Source organism: Bufo bufo, chromosome 2 (assembly GCF_905171765.1).
Source record: "Bufo bufo chromosome 2, aBufBuf1.1, whole genome shotgun sequence".
NCBI lineage: Eukaryota > Metazoa > Chordata > Amphibia > Anura > Bufonidae > Bufo > Bufo bufo.
Genome location: NC_053390.1, coordinates 189787268 through 189812755, shown reverse-complemented (window position 1 = coordinate 189812755; position 25488 = coordinate 189787268). Strand labels below are relative to the sequence as shown.

Sequence of the window (25488 nt, the reverse complement as noted above, 5' to 3'; positions counted from 1 at the left end):
AGCCAGTACAAGTTAGAATAACATTCTGCACAGGCACCTCGCTGCCTGATGCCTCTTTGATTGGCTGATCCAGGCTGCGTGTCAGCCTTTGAGCCAATCAGGGTGAGCCCTCCCCTCCACTTCCTCCCAGTGTCATGTGACCATCCTTCTTTTTCCTCCCTCATGGTTTTGCCTGGCAACATGGAAAGTAAAATGGCACTGTGCACCATTTTACGCGATTCGTCCAAAATAAACAGAACAGCTTTGGATTCGTTTTTTGGATGAATTTTTGTGAAATTCGTAACAAATGCAATTCATTCCGCCCATCCTTACAAGCCATAACATAAAATTGTTCATCATGCAGATACACAGACTACTGCTGATAAAGAGATGAGAGCCGTTTGACCACTATGTGATGCTTTAATGCCAGCTTACAAGTTACTTGCAGTAGACCAGAGATTTACAAATAACAGTGACATAACTTTTCTAGGTCTAAATGTCCTGGATCTTCTGCAGGATCTAGATCTAATCCTTGCCTTGAATCATGTTTTCAGAGACAATGGACCAATATTTTCCTCCAGACTCCCTTACTAGATTATAGATCGGTAAATTTTCTTGATGCGATCCCTTCCCGTACAACATCTGGAGATTCTGGTCTACGAATAAATATCTGGTTCTGGTTTGGGAAATCGGTGTCATCTTGAGAAAGTAGTTGTACAGTTGGATGTTGCTGAATGTCCTCAGTTACATTTCCTGAAATTTAAACCAAAAAGATAAATCAAATTGCTTTGGTAGGTAACAGCTATGTTTGAGCATTGTGGTTATAGGCGGTAAATACTCAAAGTTGTAAGAACATAAGTTATATTAACCAGTACAGAAATGATCTGTCAATCTTGTATTACTTCTGCTATTACTTATTTTTAATTTGTATTAATAAATAGGTTATTAACAACTCTAAAATCTCTTAAATGGGTATTCCAGCTTTTAGATATTAATGACCTATCCTCCAGAAAAGTCATCAATATCAGATCGGTGGGAGTCTAACATCTGCCACCTCCGACAATCAACTGTTTTCAGCAGCCGCTCACACCAAAAACTAAACAGCGGACAGAGCCTTGAAACAGGAGGATCTGTCCATTATGAAGTAGCTGTGCTGGTTTACTGCAGCTCACTTCCCATTCACTTGAACAGATGGACCCCAATGATTGGATATTGATGACCTATATGGAGGATAGGTCATCAATATAAAAAAAAAAACTGGAGTACTAGAGTAGGCCATCAATATTAGTTCGGTGAGGGTCCCAAAACTCAACAACCAGCTATTTTAAAAGGGATTTTCCAGTTAGAATTATATTTTAAGTAATGCCCCCAGCCTGCCTCCTGAAAAGAAAACACTTGAAAATACTTACCTTCTCCACGTTGCTCTGGTCTTCTACGCTGCCTCTGCTCTTTCCATCTTCCGGTCCTGGCACTGTTTACATCTAGCTGGCTATGGCCATGGTCACATGCACCTCTCCAGCCAATGACTGGCTTCAGCAGTGACGTGCTGCTTGTGGTCACGTCTCTGCTGACACCAGTCATTGGCTGGAGCAGTGCAGGTGACCATATTCATGCGCCGGTGAAAGAAAACAGAGAGGGAAGATGAAAGTAGCACGCAGCACCAGAGTGACGAGGAGCAGGTATGAATCTTCTTTTCAGGAGGCAGGCTGAGGGCATTACATAACTGGAAAGGTCCTGCATAACCCCTTTAATAATGTTAGTTAATAGAATCAGTTAGTAGCACCAGGAACAAAACCATGTAAGACTACTTTCACACCTGAGGTCGGTGCGGATCCGTCTTGTATCTGCACAGACAGATCCGCACCTATAATGCAAACGCTTGTATCCGTTCAGAACGGATCCGTTTGCATTATTCTTTCAAAAAAAATGTCTAAGTCAAAACGGATCCATTCTGATTTACATTGAAAGTCAATGGAGGACAGATCCGCCTTCAATTGCACCATATTGTGTCAGTGAAAACGGATCCGTCCCCATTGACTTACATTGTAAGTCAGGACGGATCAGTTTGGCTCCGTATCGTCAGGCGGACATCAAAACGCTGCAAACAGCGTTTTAGTGTCCGCATCCAGAGCGGAATGGAGACGCAACGGAGCCAAACTGATGCATTCTGAACGGATCCTTATCCATTCAGAATGCATTGGGGGCTGAACTGATCCGTTTTGGGCCGCTTGTGAGAGCCTTGAAACGGATCTCACAAGCGGACCCAGAAACGCCAGTGTGAAAGCCTAAGGCTAAAGGGCTGTACATTTTGTATATATAGCTCACATTGGGTTAAAAATAATAATGAAATCATACACACCCTCACGGATACCCTGCCGCCCCAGTGCTGCTCCAGTCTCAGCGGCTCACCACTGCCTAGACCAGGTCCAGCACACAGAAAATGCCAGCGTGGGCATATCCAATAATTTCCTGTGTGCCAAGCCCGGACCAAGAAGTGGAGAGCAGCTAGACTAGAGCAACAACGGAATGGCAGCCATGGAGGATCCGTGAGGGGCAGTATGACCGCTTTCTTATTTTTACTTTGAGCCATATATAAAAAATACAATATTGCTGGACAACCATTTAACCCAGCTTATAATTGAAGTGTATTTTCAAAGTCATAAATGAGGCGTTTGTGTCATTCATCTATGGCTTAGGAAAGTTGAAATAGACAGTAGATAGTTATAGGATACGTTGCATTATATATAAACTGCTTCCTTGTATTCCAAAGATTTCATCAGGTTCCAGAATACTCATCTATTTGTAATATGGAGACTTTTTGGTCACATTTACATTGGTTGGCTATCGGCGGGCCTTTTCTTATGTCACAGCACAGATAATAAGCTGATTATTGTCAGGTTGGCCTTATGCCTTTGACATCCACAATAAACTGACTTTCCTTAGGTAATATTGCAAATATCCCAGGCAGTAATGCTAATCGAGGTGGTACATGTTTGTAACATTTATTACTCACTCTCTGACATATTCCACAGCATTTTACATTTTATCATCACACGCTGTCCCACAGGGGAGCTCATAATCTAAGTTCCCTATCAGTAGTGTATGTCTTTGAAGGAAACCCACACAAACACAGGGAGAACATACAAACTCCATGCAGATGTTGGCCCTGGTTGGATTGAACCTAGGACCCCAGCACAAAGCACCGGCGCTAACCACTGAGCCACCAGTGACTAGTACCAAACTGTGTAGTCAATATCCAAAAGTGACCTGCAAGTCAACACTTATAGCTGATTACCTTAGGTCTGCTTGCTCTGCAACTGCCGCATCCTCTCCACTTTGATTGTCAGAGCCACATCATGCCTGGCTCTGTCAATCAAGATGTAGAGGGCGTACGCCAGTCTAAAGCCCCTTTCACACGGGCGTCGCAGAAGAGGTCCGGATGCGTTGCGGGTGGCTTGCGAGAAACCCACGCGAGTGTGCACGCAATTTCAGTCAGTTTTGTCTGCGATTGCGTTGCGTTGTTCAGTTTTTTCCGCGCGAGTGCAATGCGTTTTAATACGTTTTGCACGCCCGTGTTAAAAAAACTGAATGTTGGTACCCAGACCCGAACCCGGAGTTTGGGTTCGGTGTTCTGTAGATTTTATTATTTTCCATTATAACATGGTTATAATGGAAAATATAAGCATTCTTTAATACAGAATGCAAAGTAAAATGTCCATTAAGGGTTAAAAAATAATAAAAAAAATACTTACCTCATCCACCTGATCACGTAGCTGTTATCGTCTTCTTTCAGGACCTGCAAAAGGACCTGCGCTGACGTGGTGAGCGTGGTGACGTCAGCGCAGATTCTGCTGAATGAAGATAGAGGATCCTTCTATCTTCATTCAGCAGGACCTGTGCTGATGTCGGCACAGGTCCTTTTGCAATGAGGGACTTGTCTCACTGCAGGAAATGCCTTAAATCTGATTTCTGCCGCAGTCTCAAGATGCCCTAAGCTGAAAAAAGGTAAAGACAAATTTCCCTTAGCAGGTTATGCTTTTTATCCTTGTTTTTCAGGGTTTAGTGGTCCTTTAAATGCATTGCAAACATGGGAAAATAAATCTGTTTTTCAGTTTTTGTACTTCCTCCCTTCCTGGAGCCATAACTTTTTAATTTTTCCATTCACCTAGCCATATGAGGGTGTGTTTTTTCATGAAACAAGCCCCATTTAATATTGCATTCCGTACGCTAACTCTAAATGTGGTTGAATTGGGAAAAAACGAAATTCCGCATTGGTTTATGGGTTTCAGTTTTATTGCATTCCCTATGAGTTAAAATCTCAAGTTAAAGGGGTTGGCCACTTTCTGGATACTGTTCACCAACATATTTGTAAAATGACCATAAAGCACTTACTAATATAGCCTTTGTTGACAGTCGGTGCCATTTTCTATATTTCATAAGCTATGCCCTTTGTTCCAAGTCTTTTGTGCTGTCCACATAGATGTCTTGTTCATAAAATGGTTGCTGATGGAGGGTCATGTCACCAGGCAAATCATCTCCATGTGATGTCTCCTCCATTCAAATACACCACTCCCTTTAACTTCATTCTGGGGTAATCTCAGTAAGATTACAGCAATACCACTTTTTTATAGTGTTTCCCGTGTTCATTTTTCTTTGCATCACAATTAGGATTGAATGAATCTGGTTCGGATTGCTGATTCTGAACCCGATTCGTTTGATAGCTTTGTGTTTACAATATCTCTTCCGTAGTGTGCTAAAATGTATAGTCTGTGCTGAGGCCTCGAAAATCTTGCTGCGAATAACGTGAGACTTGCGTCTATGATGTTACACTTCGCTTATGCGCATATAAATTATTTAAATTACCGTTTCAAAATCTCACTAACGAAGCTGAGTTCTGCTTCAGATTTTGGAACAGTCCTTTATGTGCATAACCGAAGTGTAACGTCACAAATGCGAGACAAAGCAATTCTCACGTTATTTGCAGCAAAATTCTTCAGGCCTTTAGCAGAGCCCATCTATTTTAGTGCACTACAGAGGAGATATTGTAAATAAAGTTTTCAAACAAATTGGGTTCGGATAGAGCAATCTGAACACGATTCAGTCAAGCCTAATCACAACTTTTTTTATATTTGAATCTACGGAGCAGTGTAAAGGCTAATTTTTTGCAGGGCAATCTGTATTTCGTATCAAAACCCCATCCCCTTTCCCCGCAGGAAGCAATAGGCAAAACATATGTTGGGACGGAGCTGCTGTGTGGTCGGTATTCATTTGTTTACTTGCTATTTTATGCTTTTACTATTTGTTGTGGGACACTTATATTGGTGACCATTGCTGTAACTAATTACCCAAGGTCTGTGGTGTCTGCCAAATTGCCCTATTTATTAATTGATGTCTCTTTTTACTCATGAATCTGGCACTTTTTTGTGTTTTCTTTTATATTTGTTACCTCTGTATGCAGCTCCTTATTTGAGGTGATTGCCACCTTTTACCCTATGCATGTCTTTTTTTGTAACTATTTATTTTAATTTATATTTGTGGAGTGTGTTTTTCACATGTGTCTGGTATTTCGAATCTGCAAAAAGTTAATTTTGTTTTGGAAGTTTTCACATCGGATTTAACCCTTTGCAATGGATATGGTAAAATACACGCCCAATCTACAAGATCTGTATGTAGTAAATCTGCACATAAGTCTAAGGCTAGGGCTACATTGGTCGCGGCCAGGATCGCTGAGTAACATTGACCCCATAGAAATTCATGGGATTGCTGTTACAGTCGCAAAAAACCCAGCCATATTGGATTTCTTGCGACTATCTCGGCGATCCCATTCATTTCTATGGGATCACCGCTACACAGTGATCCTGGCTGCAACAACTGTCACTGTGTAGCACTAGTCTCAGTCTACACATGTACGTGTTATAAAATATAAGATACAGCATTAGAAGATTTGTATATTATGAGCAGTGTCTTTGCTTGCTTGTCATAATCATCTTCTAGTTTCAAATCCTGCATGGATTACAAGTATTAAGTATTATTTAAGCAGAAATAAATTCTCAACACTTTACAAGGAATGTCACTCCTAGAGTAGGAACAAAAAAAAATGGTTAAATGAAAATATAAAAGGAAATCCTGTTGGGAATTTTGCATGTGTCAAAGCGAAGTAGCGACTCCTATATGAAAACACAATATGTATGTAAATACAAGGAAACCAACGTTTATTAAGTACACAATCCTACAAGGAAGAGTAAAATAATCTTCAAATATTGTGAGAATTGGATATCCTATTTTTATATGCTGTACTGATTTTAAATATAAGCTTACACAAAAGTTGTGTTACAAATGGGAACCTATTACCACTTATATACTAAGACAATCACAACTACCGTATATGCCAATATGCCCTCTAAATGTCAAAAGCTGTCAGTAGAGAAGGAAGTAATTCACTTGATCAGGGTTTTTTGGCTAGTTTGCCTACTGTGCCCCATCATCTGTCCCTGGGTGAAATAGTCATTAAGAGCTGCCCAGTCACAGAATGATATAACTTAAGTTAATATTGTTACACAACAATGCTTTGGATGTGATATACAAGTATAAATAAATTCATGAACCTATATACACTGATCAGACATACAGTAACATCTAAACCAGTAGAGTGAATAACATTGATATCTCATAATAATGGCACCTTTTAAATGGTGGGAGATATACTCCCCAACACTGAAATTCCAACAGCAAGAAGAAAAAGTTGTGGAATTATGGAAATCACAGGATCCATAGACCTGGTAATGATATGCAAATGATATAAAATGGAAACAAAACAATACAAAATATTGTGTTTTATTCAGTATCGAGTATTGGTAGAATGCACACAATAAACCCCTTGGCATGCTATCAGTAAGGTTATTAATGGTTGTCTGAGAAATGTTCTGCAATGCTGAATGCACTTGGGCACAGAAATCATCAAGATCTGATGCTGGCAGCTCCCTTTGCTATTGCCCATCAATGATGTCCCAGATGTGTTCAATGGAAGACAAGTCTGGAGAGACTCCGGATGTTATTTCACAATTACGATTTTGAGTCTTTGGACAAACCGGTCCAGACACTGTCTAAAACCTATACCTCAAATCTCTGTTGAAGACAGTTTTCTTCAAGCCTAATTCTCCTTGTCCCTGAGTTTTTTATAAATCAAATATACCGAGCAATTTTGCTATTTTATATATTATAGATGTGTTAAAAGACAACTACCAGCTTTGTAAAACAAATTTAGAAGTGGAACATTTCCAAGGACAATGAGGTTTGTAGGCCAAGTTCACCTTCAACTGGGGCAAAGATTCAGTTTCCAAACCTCGCCACCGTCACCATGACTGAGTGACTTGTTGGTGGCACCATGCCAATACAGCTTTTAAAATAGGCCACAGGTGTAGTTACCTCAACTGGTAAAACAGCTCCAGAACATAAGATGGCCTAAGGCTGTAGAACCTCCTCTCCTTCCTAAGGGCTCATGCACACGACCGTATGTATTGCGGTCCGCAAAAAATACGGATGACTTTCGTGTGCATTCCGTATTTCGCGGAATGGAACAGCTGGCCCCTAATAGAACAGAACTAATGCAAAAAGATAAAGAGTAGTTCCTCGCAGTCCTATTTATGGCTAGTTAGCACTTGCATGCAATGTATAATCCCACAAGCGTCCTTCCTCTTATATGTCTGTGCGATTACACGGTGTTCCTGTAGCCACAGGGTACTTCAAAACCCAAAATGTAAAAAACTTTTTCCTCAATGCCGAGTGTCTCGATATCTCTCTTCACTTCAGCAAAAAGGTCCGGGAAAGGGATATGAACATAGTGCTCACCGTGTTTTTAATAAAATAAATTATTTTTATTGTACTTCCAAGATATAAAACTTGCTTCATTCATATAAAAATACTATAAAATCTCATAGCCCAACCGGGGTTTCGCACCGCTTCATCAGGGGCAGTACTAACTAACCATAATTAAGACTGCACGGAACTACTCTCTCTTTTGGTATACAAATGGAGTTTCGGGATTACTCTGCAACAGTTACCGCTGCAATTCACACACGCCAGATAGGATATCTGTTTTCAGTTTTTTTGTACTTGTCCGTAATGCGAACAATAATAGGACATGTTTCATTTTTTGGCGGAACGGAAATCTGGACATACGGAAACGAAATGCACACGGAGTAACTTCTGTTTATTTTGCGGACCCATTGAAGTGAATGGTTCCGCATACGGTCCGCCAAAAAAACGGAATGGACACAGAAAGAAAATATGTTCATGTGCATGAGCCCTAAATCCAGCTCTAGGCTTTCATTCTGCTCTTAGTAAAGGCAGTTTTGGAAGCCACAGTTTTTCTCCATCCTTAGCAGATCATTCTCTGGAACATATGACACATGAAATAAAGTTCTGGATGACAAATCTAATCCAAACCCAAAATATAACTATACATGATACATGTATGATCAATATTCATGGTGCCCTCTGTTCTTCCCATGCTGCCTCTCTTCCTCCCGGTTTGCTTTCAAGCTGGGTGCCAGCATCTCAGACTTCTTCATACAGAGCACTTTAGGAAATCTATTCCCTCCTCCAACACCTTTTGCTGGCCACATCATCATCGCCGGTCCTTCCATGGTTTATACTAGCTTTTGGTGTAAATTGTAGTAAATCTGTCAGGCCACAGGTGGCCAGCTCCTTGCTTCTAAAGCGAAAGACACTTAAAAACCCAAAATGCCACAACATTATTGTAGAAATTATTCATGTCTTGTCTTCATGGGCAAAAAGCATCCACAAAAAAAACGTTTAACGCGCATGTGGTATATGTATACAAGCTAACAATGTATTAAAGGGAATCTGTCACCAAGATTCTGGACTTTCATTTGCTGTAATACATGATTAGTACTGTGGAAAAGAAGTCCAGGTCGCTACTTCTTATTTTCCTACTGATCCCCCCTAAGGCCTCATGCACACGACCGTTGTTTGTCTCCGCATCCGTTCCGCCGATTTTAGCGTTTCAGATGCGGACCCATTCATTTCTATGGAGCCGTTGAAAATGCGGATAGTCCACCGTTTGCCATCCGCGTCCGTGATCCGTGGTTCCAGTCCGTCAAAAAAATATAACCTGTCCTATTCTTGTCCGCGGAAAACGGTTCGCGGACCCATTCAAGTCAATGGGACAGCTAAAAAACACGGAGGCCCACAAGATTGTCATCAGCGTCCGTTTTATTCTTATAATTTCCATGGCAAACCTGTCTTAGACTTTTTTTTTACCTTTCTTTATGTCTGGTGGTCCTCCAAAAATAAAGGAAGACACACGGAAACAAAAACGGAAACGGATCACGGAACAACTGAACCCCATTTTGCGGAACGAAACACAACAACAGTCGTGTGCATGAGGCCTAACCCTAATGCACCCACCCCACCCCCATTGTCAGAATTTCTAGCTGCACTGAAATACCTTGTCTGGACTTCTGTGCATGTGCACATGAGTCCTCTCCAATATGTTAGCAGAGCCCAGTAGTCCAAACGATGTATTTCAGTGCAGCTTTGAGTACTGACAGAAGGGGAATGGGGGTCAATAGGAAAATAGTGATCTGGACTCCTCCTTATGTACAGTACTACGCATATATTACTGCTGATAATTACCAAGATCAAAGTAACAGATTCTCTTTAAACAGCGAACATGCTTAGGCTACTTTCACACTAGCGTTCGGGTGTCCGCTTGTGAGCTCCGTTTGAAGGGGCTCACAAGCGGCCCCGAACGCATCCGTCCAGCTACCAATGCATTCTGAGTGGACGCGGATCCGCTCAGAATGCATCAGTCTGGCAGCGTTCAGCCTCCGCTCCGCTCAGCAGGCGGACACCCGAACGCTGCTTGCAGCGTTCGGGTGTCCGCCTGGCCGTGCGGAGGCAAGCGGATCCGTCCAGACTTACAATGTAAGTCAATGGGGACGGATCCGTTTGAAGATGACACAATATGGCTCAATCTTCAAACGGATCCGTCCCCCATTGACTTTCAATGTAAAGTCTGGACGGATCCGTCTGAACTACTTTCACACTTAGAATTTTTTCTAAGCTATAATGCAGACGGATCCGTTCTGAACGGATCCAAACGTCTGCATTATAGGAGCGGATCAGTCTATGCAGACACCAGACGGATGCTCTCTGAACGCTAGTGTGAAAGTAGCCTATACTTCTATGAAAACTTATCTTCTTTGATAACAAATACAACACTTTGCAAGGTTATTTCAAAGGTTTCCTATGAAGCAGGTTTACAGATGATACGATTTTAATGAGTAAAAGAAAACTAGCAGCTTAAACAGGATTCTGTAATAGAAAGATTACATGCAAAAGACTAATGGGGTTGTTTATTAAGACCAGCGTTTTAGACACCAGTCTTAATAACCCTGTGCACTGGCGGTGGATGCGCTGTAGAGGCGCCATCCTCTACATAACTTAGGTGCATCTTCCGCCTGTCTAAATACTATGCCAGCTCCCTTGGTGGCGTAGATTTATATAATTTTCTACACCTAAAACAGGCCTAGAAAATTCTTAATGAGATGGGCCTGTCGGCCACCCACACCATGCCCCCCTTTTTGGCATATCTGTTAAGACTCTGTTTTGTACGGGATGTAACAGGACCCCAGTAAACGAGCACATGGCCTTACTGTATTACTGTATGCCGCCAGTTTCATACAGAGTCATACGGAGATTTCTTCTGTGGAGTTCTGTAAGTATACACAAAATAATGGAGGCATTGTGTGATATGTATGTGGTTTTATAAAGGGGACTCACACTGTACGTACAGCACCCAAAGGAGCAGTTTGTAAGGCAGAATAAGGACTGCATGTGGCTCCATAGTACTTACCTGTGTGAAAATGTATTGATACACTGACATGCCATATATTTTAGAGGCCATGTATGCCAAAAAGTGTGTCTTGCTGGCATATACGGTATCTGCCAGTATACAATGTGAATCAACAGCCCCAACTATTTTGTGATTTATAAAACAACTGTAAACACACAAAAAAAAATTGGTTTTCCAAAATTTATGGAAAATTGACTAAATGGAGGACAAGGCATAAAATAACCTCTACTCAACTGATAAATCTCCACCACACTGGTGGGTTCGCCAGCCTTTGCTGCAGCCAATCACTGACCTCAACAGTGATGCCGGCATATATGGCACAAGACCACTAAGGTCAGATATTGACAGCAGCAGTGATATTGATAGATGGCCTGTCACCGCTGCAGGAAAACTGACGACTAGCAGAGACCATAGGAGGGATGGATAATTTATCAGGTAAGTACAGATTCTTTTTTAATTTAATGTCCTACCTTTAGTCAATTGTCTTCTGATTTCTGAAAACCTTTGGAGGCCAAGTTTACAAGGTGTTGCATCATTATTGCACCTAAAAAAATAATTCCAAAGCCTCATTCGCACATGCAGCTTTTGATCCAGCCTTTTGGTGATTTTTTTTTTTAATCAAACACAGGAGTGACTACAAAAGACGGAAGTATACATATTTCCTTAATATATGTCATGGTTTAAAGACACGCCAGACTGAGGCTAAAATACTGTATGCATAAAAAACTGCTTATGTAATCTGCAGATTTCCCCCAACTACTGCAACAAATACTCCATAGCAGCAAATGTTCTAATCATGCAGTTGTTAAAGTAAGATCACACTGCACAGACCTCATGCACATATTATAGATACTCATCATCTGGTGGCCAGGACTGTACCTCCATGTCCTGTGGCACGCATGATTCAGCAAACATATTTATAACATACAGTCCATGGAACAGTAGTAACCTACATGTTGCTTGTGGACTCCTTAGGTTAACATAACATAAAAAATATATTTCAAAGAGAAAATTAATCCTGCAACATACATATACGCAGATGAGCCCACTTATCGTCTCTGATAATTCAGTGGATAGTGGATATCATCGACTCCCTTATGCTCAGTCTTTAAACCCGTACTGGTGCTTACTGGGATACCATACAGGTACATCACATATGGCAGATTTACTAGAACAATTTCTGTGACTGTCCTATTTTTCGGAATAAGGCCAGATGATTTCCATTTATTTGCATCTTAATAACCCCATTCAGATGAAAGGAACTCATTTTCAGTTGCAAAAAATTCTGCTAAATATCTGCCAATTGTAAATACGGTATACCAGAACATTCCTTGTGCCTAGTGACTTAAACATCAAGGAAATGTTAATGCAAATAAGGCTGAGTTCACATCACCGTTTAGCAAAAAGAAATAAAAAACAAAAAACTATGAGTTATTTTGAGCATCAGTTATACTCAGTTAGCATCAGTTATGATCAGTTTATTGTCACTTACGTCAGAGATCAGGTATTTTGCTGCACAGAATTCCGTCAGGTAGTTCCGGACGCAAACTGATGGCATTTGTCAGACGGATTCGTATGCGGATCCGTCTGACAAATGCATTGAAATACCCGATCCGTCTCTCCGGTGACATCCGGAAAAACGGATCCTGTATTAATTTTTTTTGCATTTTTAAAGGTCTGCGCATGCGCAGACCGGAAAGCCGGATTAGTTTTGCCAGAACACTTAATGCCAGATCCGGCACTAATACACTTCAATTCTGGCAAATGTTCAGTAATTTTGGCCGAAGAGAAAACTGCAGCATGCTGCGGTATTTTCTCTGTCCAGAAAACGTAAGAGGGACTGAACTGATGCATCCTGAACGGAATGATCTCCATTCAGAATACATTAGGATAAAACTGATCTGTTTTTTTCCTGTATTGAGCTCCTGTGACGGAACCCAATACCGGAAAACAAAAATGCTAGTGTGAAAGTACCCTAGGCTGGGTTCATATTTGCATTGTGAACTGTAGCACTGTAATCCAGTCACTGTATCCAGCGTACATGCCGGCTTTCAGCAGCGCAAAAAATGCTACACGTGACATTTCTGACCAAAAGTCGGAATATATGCCGGAAAGCAGCCAAATTACAGCCGGATCCCACTACAGTGAATGGGGATCCGGCGCTGCATAGTGGTATCCAGCTATGCCGGATACGGTGAACTCTGGCAGTCTGTTCCGGCAGAGGAACAGAGCACAGATCTGAACCCAGCCTCAAACATACTGCAGGCAGGACTTTTTCTCCCGTCAAAAATAACTGATCTCTGACGGAAGTGACACAAACTGATGAAAACTGATCATAATTGGTGCTCAAAAAAAAGTGGGATCAGTTTTTTTTTTCCTGATGGATCAGAACGGAAAGCTAAACAATGAAGTAAACTCAGCCTTATTATTATTATTTAAGGAAAAGAAGGCATCCACGCATTCATGACTTCAATCATGAATACAGATCAGAGGATCAGAATACTGATAATATTGATCATAACTTTTGGGGTACTTGAAGGAAATTTCTTTTGACTTGAGGGACTTTGAAACATAGATGGTAGCAATTCCTGGTCATGTGCAGAACCTAACAATCTGGCAGGCAAGGGAGTACCAGTCCAAAAGAGTGATTTTGTGACATGATTCTAGATGGTGGGAAGGTTTGTGCAGTAGCACAATATGACTGGACTTTTACACAACCTACACTTAGACTCGCCATACAGTCCTCAATGTGGTTATGGTGTTTTCTATCCTCTTTATGAAACATCAAAACACCACAGCAGAAGGCCTTATACATTTGTGATAAGGTGCATTTTGATACTGACCTAAAATACAAAAAACATATCTCAAGTGTCATATGTCTCTAAAATAATACAGTAAGGTGCAATGTTCATGTGTCTCTAAAATAATCAAGAAAAGTGCAATAGCTTTACAAAATTAGCAATATAATGGAGGGAGCTCACCAGTTACTCTGGAGCCTAGCCCCTGACCACCCCTCAGTATTTGGGCTCATGCACACGACCGTTGTTGTTTTGCAGTCCGTTTTTCACGGATCCGTTGTTCCGTATCTGAGGTTTATTTTCCTATGATTTAAGTCCTCTTCCAATCCATTATTCCACAAAACATATCCGTATGATTTCCGTATGCAATCCGTTTTTTGCAGATCGGAAACGAAACAGTAACTTATTAATCACCAAACACATGAGCAAAATGGGCTGGGCATAGCATTTCTACAGTATGGATCCGCAAAATACAGATGAAATATGGATGACATACGGATGTGTTCCGTGTGCGTTCTGTATTTTTTGCGGACCCATTGACTTGAATGGGGCCTCGGACCATGATTTGCGGACAATAATAGGACATGCACTACTTTTTTTGCGGAACGGAAATACGGAAACGGAATGCACACGGAGTAACTTCTGTATTTTCTACAGCCCCATTGAAGTAAAGGGTTCCGCATACGGGCCGCACAAAAAACGGAACGGAAGCGGAAAAAAATACGTTTGTGTGCATGAGCCCTTAATGTAACCCAAATAGTAGTAAAAAATGGCTGGCTCACAGTAATTTGCATGTACTTTTACTATTTCACATATATAATACAATACATTAAAGGGCTTCTGTCACCCCCAAAACCTTTTTTTTTTTTTGGGCTTGTTAAAATCCTTTTATAACGATTATTCCCTACATAGGGCTCTTACCTTTTGGCTGTGGCTTCTTTTCCTTAAAAAAACGATCTTTTAAAATATTCAAATCACTTCACTACCACCAAGTAGGGCGTCTACTTGCTGGTAGCCGCCGCAAAAAAACGCCCTCTCGTCCTGTTGATTGACAGGGCCAGCGAGCGCTCTCCTCCTCCGGCTGGCCCCTGTCAGCATTTAAAATCCTGCACCTGTCTTCATTCGGCGCAGGCGCTCTGAGAGAAGGAGGCTCGCATCCTCAGCACTCCCTCAGTGCGCCTGCGCCGATGACGTCTTCTCTTTCGGTGACATCATCGGCGCAGGCACACTGAGGGAGTGCTGAGGAGGCGAGCCTCCTTCTCTCAGAGCGCCTGCGCCGAATGAAGACAGGCGTGGGATTTGAAATGATGACAGGGCCAGCTGGAGGAGGAGAGCGCTCGCTGGCCCTGTCAATCAACAGGACGAGGGGGCGTTTTTTTGCGGCGGCTACCATTTTTCAAAAATGCTATTATTGTGTTAAAGTGAAATAAATAAAAAAAAGTATACATATTAGGTATTGCCGCATCCGTAACAACCAGCTATATAAAAATATCATATGACCTAACCCCCCAGGTGAATACCGTAAAAAAAAAAAAAAAGCCAAAAAAGCTATTTTTTGTCACCTAACATCACATAAAGTGTAACACCAAGCGATCAAAAAGGCGTATGCCCCCCAAAATAGTGCCAATCAAACCGTCACCTCATCCTGCAAAAAATGAGACCCTACCTAAAACAATCGGTCAAAAAATAAAAAAAAGCTATGGCTCTCAGACTATGGAGACACTAAGAAATAATTTATTTTTGTATCAAAAATGCTTTATTATGTAAAACTGAAACAAAGAAAGAAAGTAAATATACAGTATTTGATATCATTGCATCCGTAATAACCTGCTCTATAAAAAATAAAAACAATGCCAAAACAGCAATTTTTTTGATTGCCTTGCCTCACAAAAAATACAATATAGAGCAATTAAAAAGCATATGTACACCAAAATAGTACCAATGAAACTGGTCACCTTATCTCCTAGTTTCCAAAATGGGGTCACTTTTTGGGAGTTTCTACTGTAAGGGTGCATCAGGGGGGCTTTAAATGGGACATGGCATCTAAAAACCAGTTCAGCAAAATCTGCCTTCCAAAAACCATATGGAGCTCCGTTTCTTCTGCTCTGTGCCGTGTGCCCTTACATCAGTTTACGACCACATGTGGGGTATTTCTGTAAACCGCAGAATCAGGGTAATAAATATTGAGTTTTGTTTGGCTGTTAACCCTCGATGTGTTAAAGAAAAAAATTAATTAAAATGGAAAATCTGCCAAAAAAGTTACATTTAGAAATGCCATCTCCATTTTCCTTTAATTCTTGTGGAACACCTAAAGGGTTAACAAAATTTGTAAAATCAGTTTTGAGTTACTAGAGGGGTGTAGTTTCTACAATGGGGTCATTTATAGGGGGGTTTCCACAATGTAAGATCCACAAAGTGACTTCAGACCTGAACTGGGTTTTGGAATTTTTTTTAAAGCTTTTAAGAATTGCTTCTAAAATTCTAAGCCTTCTAACGTCCAAAAAAAATAAAATGACATTTTCAAAACGATGCCAACATAAAGTAGACATATGGGGAATGTTAAGTAATAAATATTTTATGAGGTATCACTTTCTGTTTTAAAAGCAGAGAAATAGAAATTTTGAAAATTGCAAATTTTTTTAAATTTTTGGTAAATTTTGGATTATTTTATAAATAAAGATGAAATATAGCGACTCAAATTTACCACTGTCATGAAGTACAATGTGTCATGAGAAAACAATCTCAGAGTGGCTTGGATAAGTAAAAGCATTCCAAAGTTATTACCACATGAAGGGACACGTCAGATTTGCAAAATTAGGCTCTGTCAGAAAGGGGTTAAAAAACAACCCTTACATATTCATAGATAACTAAAAATTCATACACTCTATTTAATGAACACGGTCGCTTTAAATGCGGAGCTCTCGCATATATAAAAAATAAAAAATACTAAAATGTGGATTCCTTGTTTTTTCTTCGCTTTGGGCGTGTGGTTAGTAGTGTAAATTAATATTTAGTTGTATTAGCTGGATTACACAATTCTCTTGATTAATAATAGACTTATAAAACATCCTCACGGTCTGCTACAATATTTCCATATACTTGAATGAGCTATTGTGCCAATTCTCAGCTAGTTCATATTTTATGCGCATATGTTATGTTAATGAAACATTTTTCTTAGGCCTCTTGCACACGAACATTGTGCATCCGTTCTGTGTATTGGGGACCGCAATTTTCAACATCCGTGCGGTGGCCGGGACCGATCGAGACCCATTGCGGAGGCAGCGCTACCGCACATATAGTAGGGCAGTGGCAACATGTAGGTCTATGTGTCTCCTTTTTAAAGCGCTTTCAACCCTGCCCATTCGATTAATTAACCAATGGGCATCATGCGAGCGCTCCAAACTACCCTCCCACTTACTTGTCAAAGCAATCCGGAGCGAGGGCGCGCGATCCTAGAGCCGCTGTAGACAGCTATGCCTAGTCCACAGCGCTTCGCTCGTAGCCGGAAGTGACGTCAGTGGTGGGCGTGTTAGTTGCTATAAGGATCTAACACCACGTCCCCGGCAGGTCCTTGCAGGGCAAAGTATTTGTGTACATTCGCCATCAAAGGCAAGTGTATAGCGATCGGCAACAATTATCACGAATCTGCTAAGTGGGCACATACATTTTAAGCCCTTCTTAGCAGACACAGACACGATTTTCAGAAAACTACTGTACATTAAGATAGAAATATTAGCACACTGTTGCGTAAGTCATCTATGCGATGTCATATAAGGGTGTTAGGATATTTGTAGGAGGCCAACAGGTTCAAATCAGATACATAGGGCAGATGTCTTGTTTGGGCCGGACAGATGTGGATGTCAATTACAGAAATGGCTTATATGAAATATACTCATTCAGACCCTTCGGTGTCACAGAATTTAATCTGTATATCCACTTAGTTTCAGCCCTCAGGATCATCTTATCCCAATCTCCGCCTCTCTTTGGTTTGGGAACATGTTGTATCCCTACAAATTTGAGACAGTTAATATCACCTCCATGACATTGCAGAAAGTGGCGTGCCACCGACGTATCCTTGTGTAACAGTCCTACAGGCTCACCTGAGTCAGAGGACCGCTGGCTGGAGGTAGGAGTGGAGCCCAGTGGCAAGGACCGCAGGCAGGTAGTAAGCGTGGTCAGACAATCCGGATGGCAACGGTGGTAGCAGTTCAGTAGGTAGGGATAAGGCAGAAGAGTAGTCGGTAGGCAGGCGGTGAGTCAGGGCAGGCGGCAGTAAGCGTGGTCAGACAATCCGGATGGCAACGGTGGTAGCAGTTCAGTAGGTAGGGATAAGGCAGAAGAGTAGTCGGTAGGCAATTCCTGGTCAGCAGTGGACTTCCAGCAGTAGCAGGAGCAACAGATGAGGAGAAGCTTGATCAAGGCTCAGGAGCTCAATAATCAGCAAACTGGAGTGCAAGGGGCTGGACTATATAGGGAAGTACCAGGTGTGGGGAATCAATGGTAATGAGCAAGGCTAGGCAAGACTGAGGTTAACTAATAGGCTTCAGGGAGGAATGTCCAGAGAGGACGGTAGCCTAGTAAGCAGGGCTACCGCCTGGGATGTGGCTGGTCACGGGTTCGAATCCCGACAGTACTCCCCCCCTTCCAAGGTGACCTCCGGGCACCGCAGGGGCAGGCTTACCGGGGTGCCGTTGGTGGAACTCTTTTACCAGTCTGGGGGCGTGGACATTTTCTTCTCGCTCCCAGGAGTTATCCTCGGGAGGGTAACCCTCCCACCCAATTAGGTATTGTAGTCTTCCCCGGTGGATCCTGGAGTCGAGAATCTTTGCGACAACGTATTCTTCTTCACCCTGTACCCTCACAGGTGGTGGAGGGGGCGAGTGGCGGCCTGTGAAGGTGTTCTCCACGTATGGCTTGAGGAGAGAGCAATGGAAGACAGGGTGCACCCTAATGGAGTCCGGGAGGTCGAGCCGGAACGTGACCTCGTTGATTTGTGCGGTGATCCGGAACGGACCCATGTATCTTTGGGCAAATTTTTTGGAGGGGACCTTCAATCTGAGGTTCCTGGTGGACAGCCACACCTTGTCTCCCACATGGAAGCCCGGGGTGGGTTTGCGACGTCTGTCTGCTCCCTGTTTAAAGCGCCTCTGGGCAAGCTGGAGGTTGTCTATAATGTTCTCTTGTGCCTCCTGTAGGGTTTTTAGGCGTTCGGCCACTGCTGGGAGGGTGGAGGCAACGGGTAGGTGGGAAATGAACACCGGGTGCAAGCCTGTGTTAGCAAAGAAGGGGCTGTGCTTGGTTGAGCTGTGCTCAGCATTGTTGTAGGCGAACTCGGCCGTGGGGAGATGATCAAGCCAGTCATCCTGCAGGTGGGAGCTGAAACAGCGTAGGTATTGCTCTAGGGTCTGATTAGTTCTCTCAGTCTGCCCGTTTGACTGAGGGTGGAAAGCAGAGGACAGGTTCACTTTAACCCCGAGCGCCAGGCAGAAGTTCTTCCAGAACTTTGAGGCAAATTGTACGCCTCGGTCGGAGACCACGTCGTCCGGGATCCCATGCAGCCTGAAGACCTCTCTGAGAATAAGATCGGCCGTCTGTTTGGCTGTGGGTAGGCCTTTGTAGGGGATGAAATGGGCCATCTTGGTGAGACGGTCGACCACGACCAGGATGGTGTTCATCCCTTTTGAAGGAGGAAGGTCTACCACAAAGTCCATGGAGATCGAGCCCCAGGGGCGGGAGGGAATCGGGAGGGATTGTAGGTGGCCAACCAAGGGATGCCCAAGATCACCGGGAACTTCGGGGAAGCGATCAGCGAGAAGTGGATCTTTTCGCGGTGATCGGGTTCTATGAGGAGTTGTAGTTCGGTGGTCTCGTGAGTGGCCGGCCCCGAGGAGAGTGGGGATCCGTCGACGGTTTCCAGGTCAACGGGGGCTGCCTTGATTGTCAGTGGAATGTTCTTTTCGCGGGCGAAGGTTAAGTCCATGAAGTTGCCTCCCGCCCCGGAGTCTAACATCGTTGAACAGGGGAGTTGTCGCCCCTCAATGTCGATGAGGATGGGAATGATGAAATGGGATCCATGAGCCGCCGTATTGTTATTTTCCGGGGCTGCTGACGGGGTTGGAGTCTGTGGTTGCTCCTTTAGTTCCGTGACGGCAATAGTCTTTCGGATCTTATGAGGACATTTGATGGCAAAATGACCCGGCTCCCCACAGTAGAGGCAGAGGTTTTCGGCCAGCCGTCTCTCCTTCTCAGCTGTAGATAGAGACCTACGTAGAGCGTCGAGCTGCAAAGTTCAGTTGCTGATTGGGGGCCGCGCTGGGCGTTGGAAGAGAAGGAGTAAGTGGGTCTGTGGTCCGAGGACCAGAGTCTTTCTCTCTTCCTCTCGGAGAGTCTTTGATCTATCCGGATGCATAACTGAATGAAGTCATCCAGATCGTCCGGGGCCTCAACTCTGGCGAGTTCGTCCTTTATTAATTCTGACAGGCCTCGCCGGAATTGGCTCCTCTGTGCCGCTGGGTTCCAGGTGGTGTCCGTGACCCAACGGCGAAACTCGGCGGTGTATTCGGCGATGGAGCGTCTCCCTTGCCGCAGACTATGTAGTCGCGCCTCAGCTGTCGCACAGCGGTTGGGGTCGTCGAAGACTTGGCTCATGGCGGTGATGAAGTTGTTTAGGTCGTCCAGGAGCTGACTGTTAGTCTCCACGTAAGGTGATGCCCATGCTAATGCTTCTTCCGTCAGGAGATTGACCATGAATAGCACCTTCTTTTTCTCGGTGGTGAAGGGGGCCGGGTACATCTGAATATAGATGCGGCATTGGTTTAGAAACCCCCGATACTGGCGTTTGTCGCCGCCGAATCTTGATGGGAGTGGCATGCGGGTGTCTGCGGCCGCGCCGCGGACGTCCAGGTGTTGCCTCTGTAGTTCAATAATCTCCCTTTGCTGGCTTTGGACTACGCCTTGGAGCTGGGCAAATTTCTCCTGATATGTAGTACCAAATTCTTGAAGTTCGGAGACCTGCTTACGCAGAGTGGCCATTGCGGACTCCATAGTGTGGCTGATTATTCTGTAACAGTCCTACAGGCTCACCTGAGTCAGAGGACCGCTGGCTGGAGGTAGGAGTGGAGCCCAGTGGCAAGGACCGCAGGCAGGTAGTAAGCGTGGTCAGACAATCCGGATGGCAACGGTGGTAGCAGTTCAGTAGGTAGGGATAAGGCAGAAGAGTAGTCGGTAGGCAGGCGGTGAGTCAGGGCAGGCGGCAGTAAGCGTGGTCAGACAATCCGGATGGCAACGGTGGTAGCAGTTCAGTAGGTAGGGATAAGGCAGAAGAGTAGTCGGTAGGCAATTCCTGGTCAGCAGTGGACTTCCAGCAGTAGCAGGAGCAACAGATGAGGAGAAGCTTGATCAAGGCTCAGGAGCTCAATAATCAGCAAACTGGAGTGCAAGGGGCTGGACTATATAGGGAAGTACCAGGTGTGGGGAATCAATGGTAATGAGCAAGGCTAGGCAAGACTGAGGTTAACTAATAGGCTTCAGGGAGGAATGTCCAGAGAGGACGGTAGCCTAGTAAGCAGGGCTACCGCCTGGGATGTGGCTGGTCACGGGTTCGAATCCCGACACCTTGTCATTGAGGACATCATTGACATGGTCTCTTATACGTCGCCTGAATTCCCTCTTGGTTTTGCCCACATAGTCTAGTGGGCAAGTGCATTGACACCACACCAGTTGTGAGACAGTTTACAAAGTCTCTGATGGTGTATTCCTTGTTAGTATAGGACAAATGTTTTAGCTTTTCGTACCTGGCTACATGCTGTGCAGCTTCCACATTTAAATGTCCCTAAAGGTTTTCTAGAGAGCCAGTTCTCTCAGGTGGCTGGAAATGACTGTTAACTAATCTGTCCCTCAGACTGCGTCCCTTTCTAAATGTTAATTGAGGATATGACCCCAGCACCTTGTCCAAATCTGGGTCAGCTTTTAATATGTCCCAGTGTCTGGAGATGACTCGCTTTACTTCTTGATGGCCACTATCAAAGGTGCCAATAATTCAAATATTGTTCTGGCATACAGCGGTCTCTGTTCTTTGCAAGCAGTTTCATAGGCCATACGTAAAACTCCGTCGGGATAGCCTCTCTCCCTAAACCTCATTCTCAGGTCTGCGGCACTTTTTCATCGTGGAGCAATTCCTCCGGAGTAAAAAATATTGGCCTTTAGGGATTCCTTTTCAAAGAGGGAATGGATGTGCGCTATCCCAGCAAAGAAGGCTGTTACTTGCCGTACTTTTGCGGTATACTGAGGTGGTTATACTCTGGTCTGGGCCTCTTTCAATTAAAACATCAAGAAATGGTAGTGCATATTTATCACATGTTGATGTGAAATTGAGACCCAGATCATTGTTATTGATCACCTCCACAAATTCCACAAAAGACTCTTCGGTCCCTCTCCATAGAACAAACACATCATCTATGAACCTCAGCCAAAGAACTACCCTATCCTGCCACTCTTCCATTTCTTCAGACCCAATGTAATTGGCCTCCCACCAGCCCAGCAGTAAATTTGCGGATTTTTCTTGGAATCCTTTATTAAGAATATTTCTCAGCTCAAGGAAATACACTGCTCAAAAAAATAAAGGGAACAATTAAACAACACAATGTAACTCCAAGTCAATCACACTTCTGTGAAATCAAACTGTCCACTTAGGAAGCAACACTGAGTGACAATCAATTTCACATGCTGTTGTGCAAATGGGATAGACAACAGGTGGAAATTATAGGCAATTAGCAAGACACCCCCAATAAAGGAGTGGTTCTGCAGGTGGTGACCACAGACACTTCTCAGTTCCTATGCTTCCTGGCTGATGTTTTTTGAATGCTGGCGGTGCTTTCACTCTAGTGGTAGAATGAGACGGAGTCTACAACCCACACAAGTGGCTCAGGTAGTGCAGCTTATCCAGGATGGCACATCAATGCGAGCTGTGGCAAGAAGGTTTGCTGTGTCTGTCAGCGTCATGTCCAGAGCATGGAGGCGCTACCAGGAGACAGGCCAGTACATCAGGAGATGTGGAGGAGGCCGTAGGAGGGCAACAACCCAGCAGCAGGACCGCTACCTCCGCCTTTGTGCAAGGAGGAACAGGAGAAGCACTGCCAGAGCCCTGTAAAATGACCTCCAGCAGGCCACAAATGTGCATGTGTCTGCTCAAACGGTCAGAAACAGACTCCATGAGGGTGATATGAGGGTCCGACGTCCACAGGTGGGGGTTGTGCTTACAGCCCAACACCGTGCAGGACGTTTGGCATTTGCCAGAGAACAAAGATTGCCAAATTCGCCATTGGCGCCCTGTGCTCTTCACAGATGAAAGCAGGTTCACACTGAGCACATGTGACAGACGTGACAGAGTCTGGAGACGCTGTGGAGAACGTTCTGCTGCCTGCAACATCCTCCAGCATGACCGGTTTGGCATTGGGTCAGTAATGGTGTGGGGTGGCATTTCTTTGGAGGGCCGCACAGCCCTCCATGTGCTCGCCAGAGGTAGCCTGACTGCCATTAGGTACCGAGATGAGATCCTCAGACCCCTTGTGAGACCATATGCTGGTGCGGTTGGCCCTGGGTTCCTCCTAATGCAAGACAATGCTAGACCTCATGTGGCTGGAGTGTGTCAGCAGTTCCTGCAAGACGAAGGCATTGATGCTATGGACTGGTCCGCCCGTTCCCCAGACCTGAATCCAATTGAGCACATCTGGGACATCATGTCTCGCTCTATCCACCAACGTCACGTTGCACCACAGACTGTCCAGGAGTTGGCAGATGCTTTAGTCCAGGTCTGGGAGGAGATCCCTCAGGAGACCGTCCGCCACCTCATCAGGAGCATGCACAGGCATTGTAGGGAGGTCATACAGGCACGTGGAGGCCACACACACTACTGAGCCTCATTTTGACTTGTTTTAAGGACATTACATCAAAGTTGGATCAGCCTGTAGTGTGTTTTTCCACTTTAATTTTGAGTGTGACTCCAAATCCAGACCTCCATGGGTTAAAAAATTTGATTTCCATTTTTTAATTTTTGTGTGATTTTGTTGTCAGCACATTCAACTATGTAAAGAACAAAGTATTTCAGAAGAATATTTAATTAATTTAGATCTAGGATGTGTTATTTTTGTGTTCCCTTTATTTTTTTGAGCAGTGTACATGGGACCAGGGTCTTTAGATAGTAATTCATATGACTCCCTGTTTCCTAGGATGTCCAAGCACATCTTCTTATATTTCCCTGTATCCATGAAGACTAAGTTGCCCCCCTTGTCTGAGGGTTTTATTACCACATTACGGTCACGCTCTAATATTTTAAGGGCCTGAAATTCTTCCTTATTCAAATTATTTCCACCTCTATTAACTTGGATTCGCTCTAGGTCTCTAGATACCAGTTTATGAAAGATGGATATACTTGAATCGGGTAGGGGAGGTGGCATCTGTGTGCTATTTAATTTTAGCTGTGTAAAAGGGCCTTCAGCCCTATATCTCTCTCCCTCCTCCATTAAGTTAACAAGTGTCCTAGTGGCCTCGAGTTCCTGGGTATTCATATTCAATTCATCACACTTTTTTTTGTCTTGTAACGTGAAGTGTTTGTGCCAGAGCAGTTTCCTTATAAACAGGGCTATGTCCTTACTCCACTCAAATGTATCAAAGTGGACTGTGGGAACAAGGGATAGACCCTTGTTTAGAAGGGAGACATCATCAGCGGTAAGCTTATGGGAGGAGAGGTTGATAATTTCCAGTTTATTGCTCATTCCACTTGAGGCCAATACGCCCCCTACACTTTTTCCTCAGTTGATAAGGTGCTTGTATGGGGGCCTGGGCTAAAAAAGTAGAGGATGAGGTAGAGGGTGAGGGACCAGTTGAGCTACATGTTTGATAGCCTCTTGTATTATTTTTTCGGGGGCCTGCTCTTGCCTGTCCTCTACCTCCTCTACCCCTGTTTCTTTGTCCTCTCCCTCCTCCTCTTGTTGTTCTACCTTGTTCGGTTTCTGAGCCCTCGGCCTCTAAAGATGATATCTCACTTTGAACCTCTCTCTGAATAGTTTTGTTCAAGAAGAGGTATGCTCTGTTCTCTTTAAACTCAGTAGAGTCTCTCAAGTATTGTTGATGCTTGCGTTCCTTAACCATATACTGAAATCTGTCTATGGTATTATGGAGATATTCCTCTTTTTTCTGGAATTGTGCTTCGTCCTTGAATTTAAGTGCTTGTTCCCTAAGGTTATTCACCTTTTTTTGTTTGGAATCAAGATTGAGTTTCTTCTCTTCGAGGAGAAGGCGCATAAATCAATATTCTCCTTCAAATAATGCTCTAGAGATTTAATTTCCCACCAGGACACTGTAAGGTCTTTGTAAGCAACTGTTAGATCTTTAAAGACATTTTTGATACTGTTGGACGAGGTAGTTTGAATGTATTCTGTTTCAGAGAAAACACTTTTAGCTTCTGTTGCCCACGCTTCCAAATCTGGACTTGTCGCAAGAAAACCTGCTATTTGCGTTCAAAGTTAATCAATTATATCTATGCACAATTAATAGTGGTCAAGGGTTAGGTCGTCGTGACCCACTATTTGAAAACTCAGTGGTGTCTACAATTTACTGCTACTGAACTGAGTGTACCTTGTTGTATTTCTTAAAACATAACGTTTATTATTGCTTCATTAAGATAATGAGACACTTAGTATAAAACAATGCTAGTGGTGCACTGCTTATCTGGAAGGAGGTCAGTGGGGGTGCTCAGCCTAAGTTCTTTCCCTATATGCGCTAAATCTGGACGCTGGGAGAACCCTGACAGGCTGTGATCGGAGCACCACGATC

The 25488-nt window shown here is 43.6% G+C and overlaps 1 protein-coding gene across 1 annotated transcript in view; it reads right to left on the bottom strand.

Annotated features, from left to right (window-relative positions):
- Nucleotides 1-462: 462 nt before the first annotated feature.
- The window catches only part of LOC120990753, a 201278-nt gene continuing 176252 nt past the window's right edge, over nucleotides 463-25488 (bottom strand). Inside the window, exon 5 of the mRNA XM_040419655.1 lies at nucleotides 463-732. Within this exon, the coding sequence (XP_040275589.1) occupies nucleotides 575-732 (158 nt within the window). The 3' untranslated portion in view covers nucleotides 463-574. The remainder of the gene's footprint in view (nucleotides 733-25488) is intronic.